General features: G+C 40.3%; 1 protein-coding gene across 4 annotated transcripts in view; it reads right to left on the bottom strand.

The window, feature by feature from the left end:
• Positions 1–1,602: 1,602 nt before the first annotated feature.
• The window catches only part of nrg2a (neuregulin 2a), a 135,897-nt gene continuing 118,061 nt past the window's right edge, over positions 1,603–19,438 (bottom strand). For 2 of the 4 annotated variants that reach the window (XM_061750849.1, XM_061750852.1), the window contains exons 6-11: positions 13,491–13,514; positions 11,223–11,325; positions 10,999–11,122; positions 9,117–9,244; positions 8,812–9,033; positions 1,603–4,550 (exon numbers count right to left, since the gene is read on the bottom strand). In XM_061750849.1, coding sequence (XP_061606833.1) covers positions 3,896–4,550; positions 8,812–9,033; positions 9,117–9,244; positions 10,999–11,122; positions 11,223–11,325; positions 13,491–13,514 — 1,256 coding nt within the window. In that variant the 3' untranslated portion in view covers positions 1,603–3,895. The remainder of the gene's footprint in view (positions 4,551–8,811; positions 9,034–9,116; positions 9,245–10,998; positions 11,123–11,222; positions 11,326–13,490; positions 13,515–19,438) is intronic. The other 2 variants (XM_061750850.1, XM_061750851.1) reach the window with 1 other exon arrangement.

Below are 19,438 nucleotides of genomic sequence, written 5' to 3'. Positions count from 1 at the left end.
TTTACTGGTTAAATTTTAAACATTGCCAGCATTCGGTTGAGCTATGTAAATGACACCCTAGATAAAACAGTATCTACGTCAAGTCTAAACCCTTATTTGTGAGTGGAAATGATTACATTCATTTTAAATAATTCATCCGCTGTTGGATGTTTTAACCACATTTTAACCTGTACCCAAACATCCGGTTTAAATGTTGATGTAGCTAAAGAGCGACACCTATGCGTATGATTGGATATTGCAGCAATGACTCCATCTAATGTACACTGCCTGTGCCTGCACCTGACTCCATTCACTCTGCTAAAATCTTAACAGACCTTCATGTTTTTTTTTTGTTTTTTTTTTCTGTTTGTTTTGGGGGTTTTTTTCAGACTAAGGGCGTGTTAGCTATTATACATTATTTCACATCTGCCACGTTATAGTTTTACTGAACTTTCCACTTTGCTGCTTACAAGACGCTGGGCCTTCATTCGCTTGTGTTAAAGGGGACATATTTTGCCAAACCAACTTTTTCTGGTATTTGGGATGTAATATTGTTTCTACGGTGCCTCAATCAATACAATTTAATGAAACAAATAATATAATCTTGCTTCCAAATGTAGGTCATTGTTTCTGATCATGTTTAGGCCAGCAGAGAAGGGCTTTTGCTGGCACCGATGGTAGGCCACTGCGTCTTATACTCATTTGAGTTCATATTTCTACATGGACTGGAAGTTAAAAGAACAGGATTGGCTTACCTCTACAATCCTAAAATATGGAGGAAAGTAAGTTAGTCATGATAGCGTTGAAGTTTTGGTATGAGTTTTTGATACAAAAAAAAAATTTTCTATTTTTTTTTTCTGTCAGCTCATTTACTATTGTTTTACCATTTTAAACTGGCCATACTATAGTATTGTTAATTGGCTTTAATTGCAGAAAAAGCGTTACAGTGATGCTGGTCTTTCGTTTGAATTCAGCATTCATCCACATTTTAGGCATTAAAATGACCAGTCACCTTCCTGTATTCATGCAACTTATTCACCCAGCACAAGAATAAAACATATTCGTTTGTCTTAATAAATGTGTTTGGACATTGCATCACATTAGACAATTTTTTACTGGGACTCCTTCCCACACAATTGTTGTGTGATGTACTTGTTTTGCAATTGGTATTGCCATCTAGTGGTGTGTTTTCACTAATGCTAAAGTATACTGAAATACAGTACAGTGTAACTATTTTAATCTTACGTAATTGCCAGATAAAACACCCCTGTCTGCACAATTTAGTGTCCTGGAGGATATTGATTTTGTTTCGCAAATAGAGGAATAGAGTATAAAGTTATTTGAAAGCTAGTTTTTCTAAATAAAAAAACTTTAACCTGTACAATGAATAGTATAAATTTGTTATGAAATATGTTGCATCATCATTCCCCAGCAGGATTAATTATGGGGACTATATTATATATTTTTTTTAAGTATATGTGTGTCCATTCATCACCGATCACCATACTATAATGCCCTCAAAAATGTCATTTTGTACACATCCATAAGATTATGTGCATTCAAGCAAAGAAATAAATCAAGATGCAGAGCAAACATTTCTGCAGAAATAACTACATCATAAAATGATATGAATAAAGATTTATTTTCCTCATATGAACAGGTGGAATCATTTTTCATTTTATTGTACAATCTATGACAATCTCGCATTGTTTCTTTTATTTCTAGCATATTCCAGGCTTGACATGTGGGGGGCAAGGGGTGGGAGCTTCATATTTATTGCTGAATGTTAAATAACATACACTTTCACTGACTGGAATAGAATTGTCGGCTGCGTTTCTTTTTGTTTTTCACCTTTTTTTTTAAAACCATGCACCCATCTAACCTTGACCACAAGGACATGCAGAGGAAAGGGAGTTTCAAGCTGGGGGGAGTGCGAGGTTAGGTGGAAGTAGGTCTTAAAATGAAAAGAGAGGACTCTATAGCAGAGCATGCCTGGTAGGACCTCAACATGGTGAGTTTTGCCAGAGTTAGGGGGATCACAGAAATTAAATTAGATGAGTTTTGGGGGGCAGGGATAGGGAATTTACCTGCAAGTGACATGTGACCAAAGACCATTCCCCATGAAAAAGACCACTGTGCAATTGCCACGTAGCAATTAGAAGTGCAGCGCAATCGTTATCATCTCTTTTTAATTCTTAATAGCAACATACCAACAGTAAACACTTCAGCTTTCCTCTTAGATTTTCAAAGTTTTCTGTGGGCTTGAATGTTTTTGATTCCTTGCATCAGGCTGAATTTGATAAGACAAAATCTGTCAATAAGACAAAGCGGTAGGTACACAGTACTATCGGAGGAGACACTATTTGGATGCTACTTGACATTACTGAAAGTCTGCCTGTAAGAGTGAAGCTCTCTAAACCGGGTGATAAAAGAAGTATGTGCACAAGAAACTCGATAGATGGCTTTTTTAATGAAGAAAAATAACTGTGTTAAATATGCATTGACTGTATATTGTGTTGTTTCATTCTACACTACAGGCATCACGCACACACTGCATGGTCACCTCTTAGAAAATGATGTCATCAAACAGCAAAACGGAAAGTTTGCATATTTTGCATCGAATGATCCCTTTCACATCTATTCCACTCGTGTTGTCTAATTTGTTTTCCTCCTACTTGACTATGTGGATGTGTAGGTTATGAGTGCATGAAGGTCCGAAACAGACTTAACTGGGTGAGGGATTTGGGGCTGGGGAGGCAATTCGGAAATCCTGAGACACTGTGTGGCCACTAACAGAGACCACAAAAACAAGAATGGACACAGAAGGATGATGGAGTATGGGATTTTAAAGAGGGGGGGAGTTAAGAGTTGAGTGAAAACAGATGTAATGTTTTTGTTTTGCCCGCCACCTCTAATGGCAGGGGTCACCCTGTGCCAAGCGGCTCAGTATTTGTGAGGCTCATAAAGGGCTAAAATGAGGGGAGCCTGCAGAAAAGGTGGGAGGGTGGATGGTTGGGGGGTGGGCTTAATGGGGCAGGCTGGGACGGGGGTAAAGAATAGCTGTAAACACATCAAGCAATGACCTGCATAACTTAACACAACCTACCGCAGCTTCACCTGCGCCTACTCACTGGTGCGAGGGGGTGGGGGTGGGGTCAGGGGCTGATGTGGAGGGATGGGCACACAGTTGTGATAAAGCAGAGGTTCTGTGTATTTCTGATGCACACTGGCAAATCCGTAGGGCGATGCCATTACATCAACAACCATTGCAACTCTAACAATACATGGAAGCAGTGACATGCGCGCGCACACACACACACACACACAGACACACACACACACATCCAAATCAGGTGGCAAAAATGATCTACATGGTATTCATTCTAATTGATCCCAAATAATAAACTCTACAGGTGAGTTACATTGATGTAAACATACACTTTGTGATGAAACTGGTTTATATTGCATGATATGAAAAGGGGGTTCCAGTGGAGTGCGACTCCTAAAAGGATACAAGAAAGGAAACGTTCAACCAGAGATGGGGAAAAAAAAAAATAAAATAAAATATTAATGTGTATAAAAAAATGAGGCATCCGTATAAGAAAGGCTACAAAAACCTCCACTGGCCCTCTGGCATCGGCAAACAGCAAAAGGCACCACAATATTACTCTATTTTTTTTCTTTTTTACGTTGTGAAAAAACTGGCACATCTTTTTTATGCTGTAAATCAAAATGTACATATAAATAGAGTTTTCCCTATAAAAAAGTCTTCGCTGTTAACTAGTAGACAACTTTTGCTAAAATGAAAATAAATATTTCATTTGTTTAGAATATCTGTCAGTTATATAAAATAAAAATATTTCTTATAGATGCAGGTCTATACTATATTGACTTTTTGTTGGTTCATGGTCATTTTCTAATGGGGTGTAGTGTCTGGTTTGGAGCAGGAGTGTGTAAGTCTTGTTTGCATGTTCCCACGCCCACTGTGCCGCCCCGATGAGTGAGGAGTCCGACTGTCCACCGGCCTGTAGATGGTGGAGGGCTCAGCTTTCATGTTCTGCATACTGAGGAAAGGCGTACTCTCGCCGTCCTCCTCTGACTCGCTTCCTGTAAGGCAGCTCCGGGAACCGTAGTCCCGGGATGCCTCGTATCCACGTGGGGCCACGTGGCCATTCAGTCTGGATCTCCTCCAACGCCGGCTATCGGGTGCGCTGGACCCACTTCTCTTTGGTTGCTCCCTCGAAGAGAGATACTCCTGGGTGGTCTCATAGTCTTCGTCGTCCGCCAGGCGGTAGGGGGTGGAGGGCAGGCTGCCCCTGCTGTCGTTGGGATAGGTGCGCCGTTGCTGCCGATAGGCCTCCTGGCACTGGGCGTCGTGGAGGGGCACTTGGTAGTGGCGCAGCAGAGGCTGGTTGTCTTCCAGTGGGTACGGGTTGTGAACAGCGGGAGGGAGGGACATGGCTTGGCTGGCGTTGGGCGAGGTGATCTGGAAGGTAGGCACCTGCGGGGGGAATGAGTAATGGAAATCCACTGGCGAGAGGCGGGCTGGTGTCGTTAGAGCTGACAAATATCTGTTGGGAGGGAAAAAGAGAAAGGAACTTAATCAGTGATGATATGAAAAGGGGGTTCCAGTGGAGTGCGAATTGGGACCTACAACCCCCAATTCCAATGAAGTTGGAACCTTGTGTTAAACATACATAAAAACAGAATACAATGATTTGCAAATCATGTTCAACCTATATTTAATTGAATACACTACAAAGACAAGCTATTTAATGTTCAAACCGATAAACTTTATTGTTTTTAGCAAAATAATCATTAACTTAGAATTTTATGGCTGCAACGCGTTCCAAAAAAGCTGTGACAGGTGGCAAAAAAGACTGAGAAAGTTGAGGAATGCTCATCAAACACCTGTTTGGAACATCCCACAGGTGAACAGCATAATTGGGAACAGGTGGGTGGCATGATTGGGTATAAAAGGAGCTTCCCTGAATTGTTCAGTCATTCACAAGCAAAGATGGGGTGAGGTTCACCTCTTTGTGAACAAGAGTGAGAAAATAGTCGAGCAGTTTAAGGACAATGTTCCTCAATGTACAATTTCAAGGAATTTAGGGATATCATCTAAAGGTTCAGAGAATATGGAGAAATCACTGCATGTAAGTGGCAAGGCCGAAAACCAAGATTGAATGCCCGTGACCTTCGATCCCTCAGACGGCACTGCATCAAAAACCAACATCAATGTGTAAAGGATATCACCACATGGGCTCAGGAACACTTCAGAAAACCAATGTCAGTAAATACAGTTCGGCGCTACATCCGTAAGTACAACTTGAAACTCAACTATGCAAAGCAAAAGCCATTTATCAACAACACCCAGAAACGCCGCCAGCTTCTCTGGGCCTGAGCTCATTGAAGATGGACTGATGCAAAGTGGAAAAGCGTTCTGTGGTCCGACAAGTCCACATTTAAAATTGTTTTTGGAAATTGTGGACGTCGTGTCCTCCGGGGCAAAGAGGTAAAGAACCATCCGGACTGTTATGGACGCAAAGTTCAAAAGCCAGCCTCTGTGATGGTATGGGACTGTGATAGTGCCAATGGCAAGGGCAACTTACACATCTGTGAAGCAACCATTAATGCTGAAAGGTACATACAGGTTTTGGAGAAACATATGGCATCCAAGCAACATCTTTTTCATGGACGCGCCTGCTTATTTCAGCAAGACAATGCCAAACCACATTTTGCACATGTTACTGTTGTGGCTTCGTAATAAAATAGTGCGGGTACTCGCCTGGCCGGAGTCCAGACCTGCCTCCCTTTGAAAGTGTGTGGTGCATTATGAAGCATAAAATACGACAACGGAGACCCCGGACTCTTTAACAGCTGAACCTGTACATCAAGCAAGAATGGGAAAGAATTCCACCTACAAACCTTCAACAATTAGTGTCCTCAGTTCCCAAACGTTTATTCAATGTTGTTAAAAGTAAAGGTGATGTAACACTGTGGTAAACATGACCCTGTCCCAGCTTTTTCTGGAACGTGTTTCAGCCATAAAATTCAAAGTTACTGATTATTTGCTAAAACAATAGTGTATCAGTTTGAACATTAAATATCTTGTCTTGGTAGTGTATTCAAGTAAATATAGGTTGAACATGATTTGCAAATCATTGTATTCTGTTTTTATTTATTTTTAACACAACGTCCCAACTTCATTGGTATTGGGGTTGTACATTTACAACCCAATTTCCAATATTTGTTCAATAAAATTGTAATAATGTATTCCCAACAGTCTATTCTCTACATCGTGTAGTGTTTCCTTTAAGCTGCACTACTTCCAGGATCTGTTGTGGAGGTTAGATTTATTTTTTATTTTTTTTAGATTTTAGCCGCTAAGTGCTGAGCATCTGCCTCACAGTTCTGGTGATCGGGGTTCAAATCCCGGCCCCGCCTGTGTGGGGTTTGCATGTTCTCCCCATGCCTGGGTGGGTTTTCTCCGGGCACTCCGGTTTCCTCCCACATCCCAAAAACATGCATGGTAGGTTAATTGAAGACTCTAAATTGCCTGTAGGTGTGAATCTGAGTGCGAATGGTTGTTTGTTTCTATGTGCCCTGCGATTGGCTGGCGACCGGTACAGGGTGTACCCCGCCTCCCGCCCGAAGATAGCTGGGATAGGATCCAGCAGCCCACGACCCTAGTGAGGATAAGCGGTAAAGAAAATTGATGGATGAGATGGAAGTGCTGCTATGGTCAATCTTATCTGCCCATTCAGTAGAGCTGGCCGATGTTACTTGAACTATGATAGCAATGCGTCTGTTTCTTTAACCATTTAATTTTAAATTCGCCTCATAGAGCAAGCTAGCTGGCCCATATTAATATCAGCATTTTTACATCCTCTTATTGGTTGGTCAGAGCAAACCAAGTTCGACTCGCAAAATATCTTCGTAGCAATCTGAACACATTTATAAATTTTATGAGTATGATGTATTTTGTTTAATTTTGTTTGAGTTTTTGTCATGTTAATAGCACATTGCGTTTTTGTAAAGTATTGATAGTTTCTATAATCGTGATGTGATCGTGGTTTGTAAGATGTGGATTATGTACGGGTAAGTACCCACTGAACGCTTAGGCAGGAGTGCCTGATCTGGTTCTGGATACAATATTTACTATAGAATGAATAAACAGAAGTGATTAAATTACAAAATTAATAAGTCTACATTGAAATGTTTCATAATTTTAAAAGTGCTGTTGTGGAGAAGCGGCCTTATTTGTGTCTAACTGACTTCCTGTTCCTGCTAAGTCTTTGTCCAGATATATTTATACTGAGCCACTGATATACTGTATTTTGTTGTCCATTACTTAACATCACTGCATGTCACAGGACATGTTTGTCAATGAAATGAAGCCAGTGCAGCTAAATTAAGTACAATATGAACTACTAATTGATGATGACAGCACCGTGGATGAGCGAGGTTCACGCTGCCTTCCAACAAAAAAATTCTGCATTTGAATTTTGACTGGGACCTATCTGTATCTGTGCTTGCATGTTTTCTTCCCCCTAACTTCCCCCCATAGTCCTCCCCCCAAGTGCACTCCTTTACTCAGACATCTCTCCTTGCATGCCTGAATGTGTCTGTTCTGCTGTGTGTGGTCTAATGCAAATATACTATACAAAAGAATGTGAGTTGGATTTCCCCTTGAGTGATTTTAATTAGTTTAATAAATTAAAATTAATTATAGATTCTAAATTGCTCATAGACATGAATGTGAGTGTGAATGGTTGTTTGTCTTTATGGGACAACCCTATGATTGACAGGTACTCAGTCTAGTGTGTACACAGTCTCTCACCCAGTCAGCTCCCAGAAAGCTGGGAAAGCTTTTTTCATTAAGTCTTTGAATATGTATTTTAGGTGATGCTGATGGATTAAAGATGTTTTTATGTTATACAGAAATAATTATGGTTTTTAATATTGATGTTTTAAAATTCAATGTAATTTGTCAATTCCAAATCTGACTAAGAAAGTGAAGTGTGAAGCAAAAAACAGTTAGATCTTTGAGATGCTCCTTTGTCGAAACTACAATTATTATTTTCATGTGGTTGTAGTTTGGAGTGAGGTACAGCTCATTATATACATATATCTTATTTAGGTTTACTTCACAAACAGTACTACACCACTTTAAACCACAACTACAATAATAAACGTATTGTTAAATGAACACTGACAGTGTTAAGGCATCATTTTTGATACGACCTTTTTTATTGGATATTGACAGATGCAGGTGTACCTAATCTTGGGCTCCACCAAAACACCCACACAACACATGTGAGAGACAACTTGGCAGAAGTTGCATTTCGCTGATGGCGCATTGCTGTGGATCTTTGAAGGGTGATGAGCCTTTAGGAAGCTCTATACACTAAGGCCAAGTGAGCCAGAGAGATTTCCACATTAGTGCTGATTTTGCTGATCCAGAAGCTGTTGCCATAAAGGACGAAGCCCATGTTATTTATTACTGGACTCTGAGGGGATGTCGGTTACGTAATCAAGCTGTGCATAGCAATTTGAGGCCCAATTCATGTCCACATACTTAATATAGACTGGTTCCGTTAACTTATATAGAGTGAAATAACTCTTACACAAAATGCAAGATTGAACTTATACGGGCCCTTGGTTTTGTGCTTTGAATTCTATGCATGCAAATGGTATATTTTACAGTTGTTTGGCAGCCCAGAAAGTTAAGAATGTAAAGTCACACGTTAAATGACTAAATACAATACCAAGTTTTTCACTTTGTCTCTGAAGACTTCCAGAAATGAGCCACAGGGGCCTCAGTCTCACCTGTCGCTGTGTGGAGAGTCTCCTAGGGAGTCAAAGGAGTCCCCATATTGGAGGGTCGGCCGATGGGGGTCATTGTAAGCACAGTGTGCAGCCCGCCGGGCCCGTGCCTCCATGCATGCGGGGCTGCTGCATTTACTGGTTCCCACTGATGATGACATCATCCCCGGTGAGTCAGAGAGGATACTGTCCGAATGTTCCAGGCTCCACGTCCGCTCCTCGGGTCTGAAACAACACAAACGTTGTCAGGCACAAGTGGAGACATTTCTAAAGCTTTTGTTGCATTTATCCACCCGATGCATGCTCACCTGTGAGTTGATGAATGGGCGCGTGTGGAAGAATTATGAGATCTGGAAGAGGTGTGGCTGGCAGGGAACGATCCTTCTGTTGCAGGCCGTATGACTCGTTCAGTTGCTGGGACGTTCTTTGATATGTACTGTGTCAAAGGAAAGGCAGTTTAATTATACACATTATTTTATTATGTAATTTGCATATCCAGTTAGTTAGTCATATTCAGCTCTTGCATGAAATTTCAGAATGGACCTAAAATGCTCCATAACCTTTACAAGTTCATTCGTTGGCCAGATTTTTTGTGTTTTTATTCTATGATTGACTGGCGACCAGTTCAGGGTGTACCCTGGCTCTCGCCCAAAGTCAGCGGATGGATATTGATAGTATATATTTAGTTCTTTTCTATAGACTACTCACAAACAGTTAGTGATATTCAGCTTTTGCATGAAATTTCAGAATGCACCTAAAATGCTCTACGATCCTTTACAGGTTAACTTAATTTGATCTTCTTGAAACATGTAAATGCAAATGTCCAACCGTTCGGTGGTTCAGTTACCTACTTTTTGCACAACTTCCTGTCCTGTAACAAGGAGCTGGATGGCATCATTTACAACAGATTTTTGATCCATGAATCAACATTTCCAACGACATCTACTTCTATCCCTTTCTGTGACACTTCCAGTCTCTCTGTATCTTTGTTGTTGTAAGACCAGTGGCCAATTACATCTTGTATGAAGCCTTGGCAATTTCATGTAAACACTCCTTTCAGCTCCTTGTTAGAGAAGAGCAAGTTGTAAAAAAAGTACTGAAACATTGATCAGTTGGACATGCGCATTCAGAATTTGAATTTCAGCTGCAGTGTGTAGCTTCTGTCGCCCCCTAGGCTGGAATTCTGCATCACAACAACGGAGCCGTTGATGTGACATAGGCTATGCCTAGCCACCGCCTCCCCACAGTGTGATTCTATTTTATTCTCTTTTGAAGGACAGCCGGTGGGGATAAAAGATAGACTTTTCGGAAGATGTAATTACTGTATGATTATTTTCTGCTATGGAAACACGAAATTATATTTTTAGTTAGCTTTTTACAAACAGGAGACAAAGGGCCGCACTCCGGCGATTGCTAGACAAAATGCATGACTTTCCAGTCTGTAATTTCCGGGACGTTATTTTTGGTGCGCCAGTAAGCACGGAGAGCGGGAACTCAGCCGGTCGAAATGATATATAAAAGATAAAATACTGAAAAATACAGCAACAAAATGTTAAAAGAGCCGATAGACTTAATTGCATCAGTGGGTGAATCTGACCTTTTATTAACAAAATAAAAGTTGCACACTGCAGGTTTAAGGTTAAATTAAGTTCACGTATAAAGGGTATAGTGCATTTTCAGTTCACCAAAGATTTCACCCGAAAGCTGAATATCTTTAAATTGTTGTGAGTAGTGTACTGTATATATTTTGGGGATTTTCATAGGGATTCCAGTTTCCTCCCACATTCCAAAAGCATGCATGTTAGGTTAATAAAAGACTGGAAATTGTCTAAAGGGTGTGAACTGGGTGAAAGTCTATTTGGGTCCCGCAATTGACTCCACCTCACCTGAGGACAAGTACTTTTGAAAATTGATGGATGGATGGATTGATTTTCAAAGGCAAATCAAATGAGATTCTACTCAGGTGTTAAGGTTTTATTTTGAAAACCCCATAAGCAGGCGTTACATTTCAGAGGCCGTGAAAACCTGGATTTGCAAATGTCACATAAATCGAAATGTTTTGATTAAATTCAGCATGACCTTCTGTTCTTCATCTTCAAATGATTATTGCCTATGACTATTATTTTAATAGGGTACAAAAGGATTAGGGTTAACCATTAAAACTGTAGAAACATTTTTTCAGAAACTCACATCTACCATGGGGATTTCCTCTGGTCCTGGTCCTGGGTGATTGGGTCCGTTAGCTAGGTTCCGATTGGGGTGTTCTGGACACATGTTCTGCCTCAGATGATTGTGCATCTTCTTTCTTTGTTTCCTTTTGAAAAAATATTGGTTATTTATCGCACTGTACACAGTATGTGAAGACGTACCGTGGTTGATAAGTACATTTTGGTGAATTTTGGAGCACAACTTACTTGGTTTTACAGTAAGCAACCACACAAACGATGCCCACCACCAACAGAGCCACACAAATACCCGTGATTGTCAGGACTCTCTTCTGGTAGAGTTCTTCTGCCTCTGTCCACAGCACACAATACAAACACATGCACACACACATACAGTGACAAATCAAAGGGGAAGAAGACAGTCAGTCTCTTCATAAGCAGCTTCCTGCTTTACACTGCAGATCTACTGTATGAACTTTCTAATACTTCTTATCTTCCCTGACTATTCATGTGTTACATCATCACAAAGACATTAAAACCGAGGAGCTTTTCCAGAGAAGAGTTTGCGTGTGTTTGAGGGTTAGACGTTACTCCTTCCTCAGGGGGAAGGAGGTTACATTACTGTGGATGAACATGTTCAATTTGTGCAACTCCTACATAATGGTTTAAGCCAGTTGACACCATTGAGCCAGTTTAATGTTTTGACATATTACAGAAATCATTGTGGCAAACTGGGTTATTTCCATGAATGATTAAAACATTGGCGCTAGTCTTTTCACACCAGAATTACACAGGATTTCATACAGAATGTAGGGCACTGTAAATGATAGCGTGTCCCAAAAGATGTATACACACTCAATTGATACCTTTTTTCTTTCAGGATTAATCCTATTGTAATTAACAATGGAAGTCTGACTCTGCTTTGAACAAAGGCCATTTGTCCTGAATTGCTGCTGAATGCTTGCAAATAATAATGAGGAAACACATAATTTACCAAAATATCTATTATTTTTATAACTTTTCACACCAATTCACATCTACGAACAATTTAGAGTCGTCAACTAACCTGACATGCATGTTTGTTTGTTTTTGAAGTGGGAAGAAGTAATAGAAGCAAGTATACCTGGAGAAAACCCGGGAAAGCAAGGGGAGAACATGCAAATTCCGTGCTAACGTATTTGCAACTAACTGTTAACAACTTTAAACTGTTATAGCACTTAAAAAAAAAAAATTCTAGGCAGACATTCCAGTAAGATTACGATGTGTTTTGATTATTATTTATTTTGGGTTTATATGCTTGCTTTTTATTTTTATTTTATTAACTTTAGAATGTTGTGATTCTCTGGTTTATATACTGTATTTTTACTATAGGACGTACTTTGTGTCCTATCTGTGAAACGTGTTATATAAATAAAATGTACTTAGTTACTACCATTAGTCCATAGTACTTTACTGTTAGAAACTAATTTTGTACACAGTGATGAGGAAATTACTGTACATTAAATGACACTTAAATAAACGTATTTTTGGGACAACCAGTTGTAGAAAAAGGGACTTCTTTCTTAAACAGGCAATATGTTCTCTTAACCTAACTTCAACCGCCTTGATTTCATGGCAATATTGAGTGTTTTCCTTGCAATATATGGACTTTTCAGGGCAATGTCCACTATTTTTCACAGTGTGTCACAGTGGCAGTTTGTGCATGTTGCACTCATATTGTTCCAAACTAGTCCAGTTTTAATGTGATAAAATCTTCAACTTTTATGTACGATTTCCTGCGCAATTCTCGTGAGAACACAGCCAGCCTCATGGTGTGTACATTTTCTTGCTACTAGTGTTCATCTCGCCCTCAAACCATTGAAGTACTTTTCTGGAAAAGCTTAAAGAAAATGAGAGCTGTCAAAAGAAGGACAGAAATGGCAGCAAACAGAAGCAAATCATGACCATACGGCTCTAAATATAGCACTGCATGCTCATATGAACAACCACTCATTGAAAGATAAATCAAACAGTGCAGACATCTTATACTTCATAGGCAAATTTCAGCTCAACTTATGAGAGAGTGAGGCAAGACACAGGTACTAAATCTCTAGAAGTAATAGAAAGGGAAGGCATATGCATAGAGAAAACAGGCTCGAGTTGAAAGACATCTGGCAGCTACAGACATGATATATCATGCTTGTTAAAGATGGAATGAGCAAATAAAAGAAAGAAATGTGCTTATGTGAGTCAGACGGTTGACTCAATGCACATGTACAGTACGAGAAGTGCAGGTGATGACATCCATGCTAATCACGTTCGATGGAGAATCAGTTGTAGGGTTTGTACACTCTTAACGAGTGACAGTATGTCTGACCGGGGAGAGATTGTTTGGTTAATTGAGGGGATGGTATGATTCACAGGTCACACCACAGATGGAATGAATGCATGTCAAAATGAAATCTTTTTAATTTTTTTTATTATTATTATTTTTTAGTATCTATGCAGGACGGAGAATCAAAATGGATTGTTCCATACCCATAAATTCAATCCCAAGATGATCTGCCATTGCAGAAAGTTGACAGTCCAAAGAAAAAAGAAAAAACAGAGAAACAAAAGAGCAGATTATGAAAGATGCACCTCCTAACATATAGTGGGAAAAATAGACACAATAAAGTGAACAATTATTTGACTAAGTAACTGTCAGACATTGTTAGTAACATTTAACGATGGGACACTGAACATGCAGCATGCAACACACAAACACAAATAAGGTCAGATCGTTAAACCTATAGCTTTTAGCCTAACATCCTATCCTCCTATATTTAAAAACAAATGGTTTATGTTGTGTTGTAATTGTTGCCTTTGCAGAATATGTCATTTTTCATGACTAAAAGGTAGGTCACATGCCTAATGCAAACATGCTGTGAGATTACTAGCTTCCGCTACCATTTTTTTATGTGTGCTTTGTTTAAAAAAAAAACGCCAAAAAAAAAACACAACACCTTTTCTGTTTCCAAACACACCCATCCCTTGAAGAGGCAGGTTTAAACAAGCGCAACGTACCATAATTGAAACAATCACCCTGAATAGGAATAATTATAGTTATGACGAGGGCTGCACAAACCAACTGAGTTTATATCTCCGGCAGCTCACTCGCATGACTTTGTGTCGAAGCAAGTCCCAGCTGTTCTTAAGACAATACGTTCTTGTTAAGCCAAGAGGAGCAGAAGCCATCCTCCTGCTCTACGGGCTTTCTCCTGGGGATGGGTGGTACCCCTGCAGGAATCAGGTTTTTAAGTACGGAATGGATGTGTGTGCTCGCATGTGCATGTGTGTGCCTGTTGGCTGTGCACTCATTGATAGAAAATGTGATTTATTGTTATAATTGAGAGTAAAAAATGTGAAATATCAACAGTGTCTTAAAGTTCACCTGGAAGGCTAATCGCGACATCCATCATGTTTGAATGTGACTTTCCAAGGACCGGATTTTTACTGTGGATCAGCATATTTGAAGAACTACAGGATAACAGTCATGGTTTAAATAAATTGATTAAATGGTGGCTTTTCTGAGTGCCTCGCCATAACAGTATGTCTAGTTTTTACCTTTAATGTATACCAACAATTTTTTTTATTTCAAGATGATATTAACACTTAACGCTTTATTTCATTAAATTTCCAAAAGGCTCTCGCAAACGCTCAAGCACCGCAAAAAGCTTCTAAAGCTTGGAATGTGTTCATGCAGCTGGATAAGAACCAGAGATAAATTTTGTCCTTGATACCGTCGCACAGCTGCAGCAAAGTTAAATTGAATGCAGAGAGGGCTGCATTCTCCCACACACAACGTTTTCTTCTGCCAAAAAATGAGCAGAGTGCATTACATTTACTATAGGATGAGAACGAACGCGGAGAAGAACAACTCTGAGCCAACATTAGACAAACAAGACATACATAAGCAATGTTCAGTTTCGACCACCTTAGAAAGCAGACAAGCTGCTTACAAACTGGCATGTCACTGAATTGATTGCTACATGGGCATGTGAGGACATGACACTGACAAATGTACAGTAACATAGCAGCTGTAATTCAATAAATACATTATTGGCTTTGTTCCTAAAGAGCAGAAATAAAGTCTTAAATCTTGTGAAACACACATGACCTGTTTATGTAGCACTCATATTTTTCCAGTAATCTAATGTAATGGCTCGGACTCTGAAGACTGCTAAGTCACGCTTTCGGAGCATGTGGATGAGCTACATTCAGAATTCAAGAATATCCTACTTATACAGTAACTATCCTACCAACAAGCTGAAACCTCAAAGCATTTTAGTCAAAACAAAAAAATATATAGTTGGAGGACAAATGTGATAAGATGGTATTTGTTTTGCTTGTGAACAAATCATTGATATGCAGCAGTCTTGACAACCACATTAATATTTTACTTGCAGCCTCGATCATTTTTGAATAATACATTTTACCAACAATTTCACACAGAGATAAATGTTGGTTAAGTTACTTCAATTAAAAAATGCAATACATTATATATTACTAGTTACTGTCATTTGAAAGCGATATGCTTCACCACATCCTACTGTACTTCTAAAAGCCGTGGAGCCACATTGTTCAGGAACGGGATTTAAATAGAAACCTGAGTCAGGAAGAATACTGTACATGCCACTGACAGTTCCAAAAAGAGTACATGTCCTGGAAAAAGAAAATATCTGGCTACTTAAAAGTAAACATTACTGAGATTGTAACCAGTTTTATCATCCATCCTATTATTTTCTATAGTGCTTGTCCTCATTAGGGTCATAGGTGAGCCAGTTTAGAGCAGTACTCCACAATCTTTTTTTCAGCCACGGACTGGTTCATGGAAGTACATATTTTTCACGGAGTGTTGGCATGCCAAGATCGGAAGTTAGCTGGCCCGGTACTGGCCCACGGCCCGGTGGTTGGATACCACTGATTTTGAGTCTTAATTAACCTAACATGCATATTTCTGGAATGTCGTAGGAAGCCGAAGTACCCAGAGAAAACCCAGAATACCTCAGTTTGGAGCTGAGATATGAACCCTGAAGCTCAGAACTGTTTGCCAGACATACTAACCACAAGTTCAACGCACTGTCCTACTGTATAATGAGTATACTGGAATTGTGTTAGTTGAATTGTATTAAACTGACACATTCTGTGATTCACCTTTGCCATCACTGATTTCCCTGCAGAATCAGGTATGCTGCATCTTTTATTGTATCTCTGTGGGTGCCACCATTGTTATGTGATTACTGACTCCCATTGATTTGACACGACTTTGCTACTAGGAACTCTAACTTTGACTGGGACTACAATGCTCGTTTCCTTGTCAGGTCTAAAATTGATGACTTCCCAGTTTTCTGGAATGCAGCAAGAGAGGCCAAACGTTTGAAGCAAAATCTCGCAAGAAGTGTTCCAACACACATCGTCAAATGTTATGAATCCACATTTGATGGATATATTTGCTGCTATTGCTGTATTTAGTGGTACAGAGTTGACCCTGGCTTTGCGAATGGTAATATGGCGTGTGAGGACATCTGAGGCAGCAGTTAGTGTCTCTGGTGTGACGGCACAACAGCTGTGTGTGTGTTTGTGTGTGTGAAGTCATCAAATGCAGCTTGCAAAATGTCCTAGTGGATGTCAAAGTTGTAAGACAGTCGTAGGATTATGTGAACATGGCTTGTGTATGTTTGTGATGCATCTCCATGCAACGCTTCCTAATCTTTCCGATGGTAGACCAACAGTCTAACGGGTTTACTTCTATGTACAGATTTCATAATATTTCAAAAATAAGGAGTGTACATTTGACTTTCTGTGCAGTAATGAAATTGTCATGAGGGAATGTTAGCTGATGTTAGCTCCTCAAGTAATTGTTCTCAGACATCCCTAACCAGGGTTATGTTTCTTGTCTTGCCTGTCAGCAATCACATCATGCATCCATCCATCCATTTTCTGAGCCGCTTCTCCTCACTAGGGTCGCGGGCGTGCTGGAGCCTATCCCAGCTGTCTTCGGGCAGGAGGCGGGGTACACCCTGAACTGGTTGCCAGCCAATCAGCCGGTCGCCCACCGTGCCGCCGCAATCACATCATGTCAAAGCAAATCATTTTATATTTAGAAAATGTGTAAGAGCGGCACGGTGGCCGACTGGTTAGAGCGTCAGCCTCACAGTTCTGAGGTGCGGGGTTCAATCCCCGTCCCCGCCTGTGTGGAGTTTGCATGTTCTCCCCGTGCCTGCGTGGGTTTTCTCCGGGCACTCCGGTTTCCTCCCACCACCCAAAAACATGCATTAATTGGAGACTCTAAATTGCCCGTAGGCATGACTGTGAGTGCGAATGGTTGTTTGTTTCGATGTGCCCTGCGATTGGCTGGCAACCAGTTCAGGGTGTACCCCGCCTCCTGCCCGATGACAGCTGGGATAGGCTCCAGCACGCCCGCGACCCTAGTGAGGAGAAGCGGCTCAGAAAATGGATGGATGGAAAATGTGTAAGAACCATGATAGAACCAACCTTGATATAAATCACAAGGTGGAATATTAGGGACAATTTTGACATACTGTGCAATAGTACTAGGCCACCATTATATTTTTTGTTTTTAGCAATGTTATAACCATATGTACTGTATATGACCATATCTGTATAACTAAAATGTAGTACGTGGGGTGTAGCATTATATTCATGTCCGTTTGATGGTTTGAAGGCTACTTACTGGTTCATAGAAGATGACTGTGACACAGTACTGTATTTTAAGTACAACAAGGGGCATTATCTAGATATGATCTGATAGATTGCCTTTTGAATGCTCCCTCTTATTTTTGTATCATTTTACAAAACGTTGTGTTTGTCATGCTTAGTAGTTAATACAATAGTCCGACATGACTTTCCATTCCTGGATCAGTTCTAATTAAAAACAAAAAAACATTTCCAACCAAGTGGTACAGTATAGTCTGATTCAGAAAGACCAGTAAATTTAGTTTGTGTTTCCATGGGTTTTGACTCTGTATTTTAACCATATAAAGCACTTTGTGAGTCCTTTCTGATATTTTTTTTTGTCAACTAATCAACACATGGCAGTATGTCTGGCTTCACCATTTGTACCATCCCAAAGCCATTTGTAACCCAATGGAGAGATGCAAAATACGGTAGGGGTATGTTATTTACAAAATAACGGGAACATGATAGAACAACCGTACCAAATTACAACCTCAATTCCAATGAAGTTGGAACGTTGTGTTAAACATAAATAAAAACAGAATACAATGATTTGCAAATCATGTTCAACCTATATTTAATTGAATACACTACAAAGACAAGATATTTAATGTTCAAACTGATAAACTTTATTGTTTTTAGCAAATAATCATTAACTTAGAATTTTATGGCTGCAACACATTCCAAAAAAGCTGGGACAGGGTCATGTTTACCACTGTGTTAAATCACCTTTTCTTTTAACAACATTCAATAAACGTTTGGGAACTGAGGACACTAATTGTTGAAGCTTTGTAGGTGGATTTATTTCCCATTCTTGCTTGATGTACAGCTTCAGCTGTTCAACAGTCCGGGGTCTCCGTTGTCGTATTTTACGCTTCATAATGCGCCACACATTTTCAATGGGAGACAGGTCTGGACTGCAGGCAGACCAGTCAGACCAGTCTTTTACTACAAAGCCACACTGTTGTAACACGTGCAGAATGTGGTTAGGCATTGTCTTGCTGAAATAAGCAGGGGCATCCATGAAAAAGACATTGCTTGGATGGCAGCATATGTTTCTCCAAAACCTGTATGTACCATCCATCCATCCATTCTCTGAGCCGCTTCTCCTCACTAGGGTCGCGGGCGTGCTGGAGCCTATCCCAGCTGTCATCGGGCAGGAGGCGGGGTACACCCTGAACTGGTTGCCAGCCAATCGCAGGGCACACAGAAACAAACAACCATTCGCGCTCACAGTCATGCCGACGGGCAATTTAGAGTCCCTGTATGTACCTTTAAGCATTAATGGTGCCTTCACAGATGTGTAAGTTACCCATGCCATTGGCACTAACACAGCCCCATACCATCACAGATACTGGCTTTTGAACTTTGTGTCCATAACAGTCCGGATGGTTCTTTTCCTCTTTGGCCCGGAGGACACGACGTTGACAATTTCCAAAAACAATATGAAATGTGGACTCGTCGGAGCACAGAACACTTTTCCACTTTGGATCAGTCCATCTTAGATGGGCTCGGGCCCAGAGAAGCCGGCGACGTTTCTGGGTGTTGTTGATAAATGGCTTTTGTTTTGCATAGTAGAGTTTCAAGCTGCACTGATGGATGTAGCGCTGAATTGTATTTACTGACATAGGTTTTATGAAGTGTTCCTGAGCCCATGTGGTGATATCCTTTACACATTGGTCGGTTTTTGATAAAGTCCCCCCTGAGGGATCGAAGGTCACGGGCATTCAATGTTGGTTTTCGGCCTG

This window comes from Phyllopteryx taeniolatus, chromosome 17 (assembly GCF_024500385.1).
Source record: "Phyllopteryx taeniolatus isolate TA_2022b chromosome 17, UOR_Ptae_1.2, whole genome shotgun sequence".
In the NCBI taxonomy this organism is placed as follows: domain Eukaryota; kingdom Metazoa; phylum Chordata; class Actinopteri; order Syngnathiformes; family Syngnathidae; genus Phyllopteryx; species Phyllopteryx taeniolatus.
Note: the sequence above shows the minus strand (reverse complement) of the source record. Positions and strands in the feature narration are given on the sequence as shown.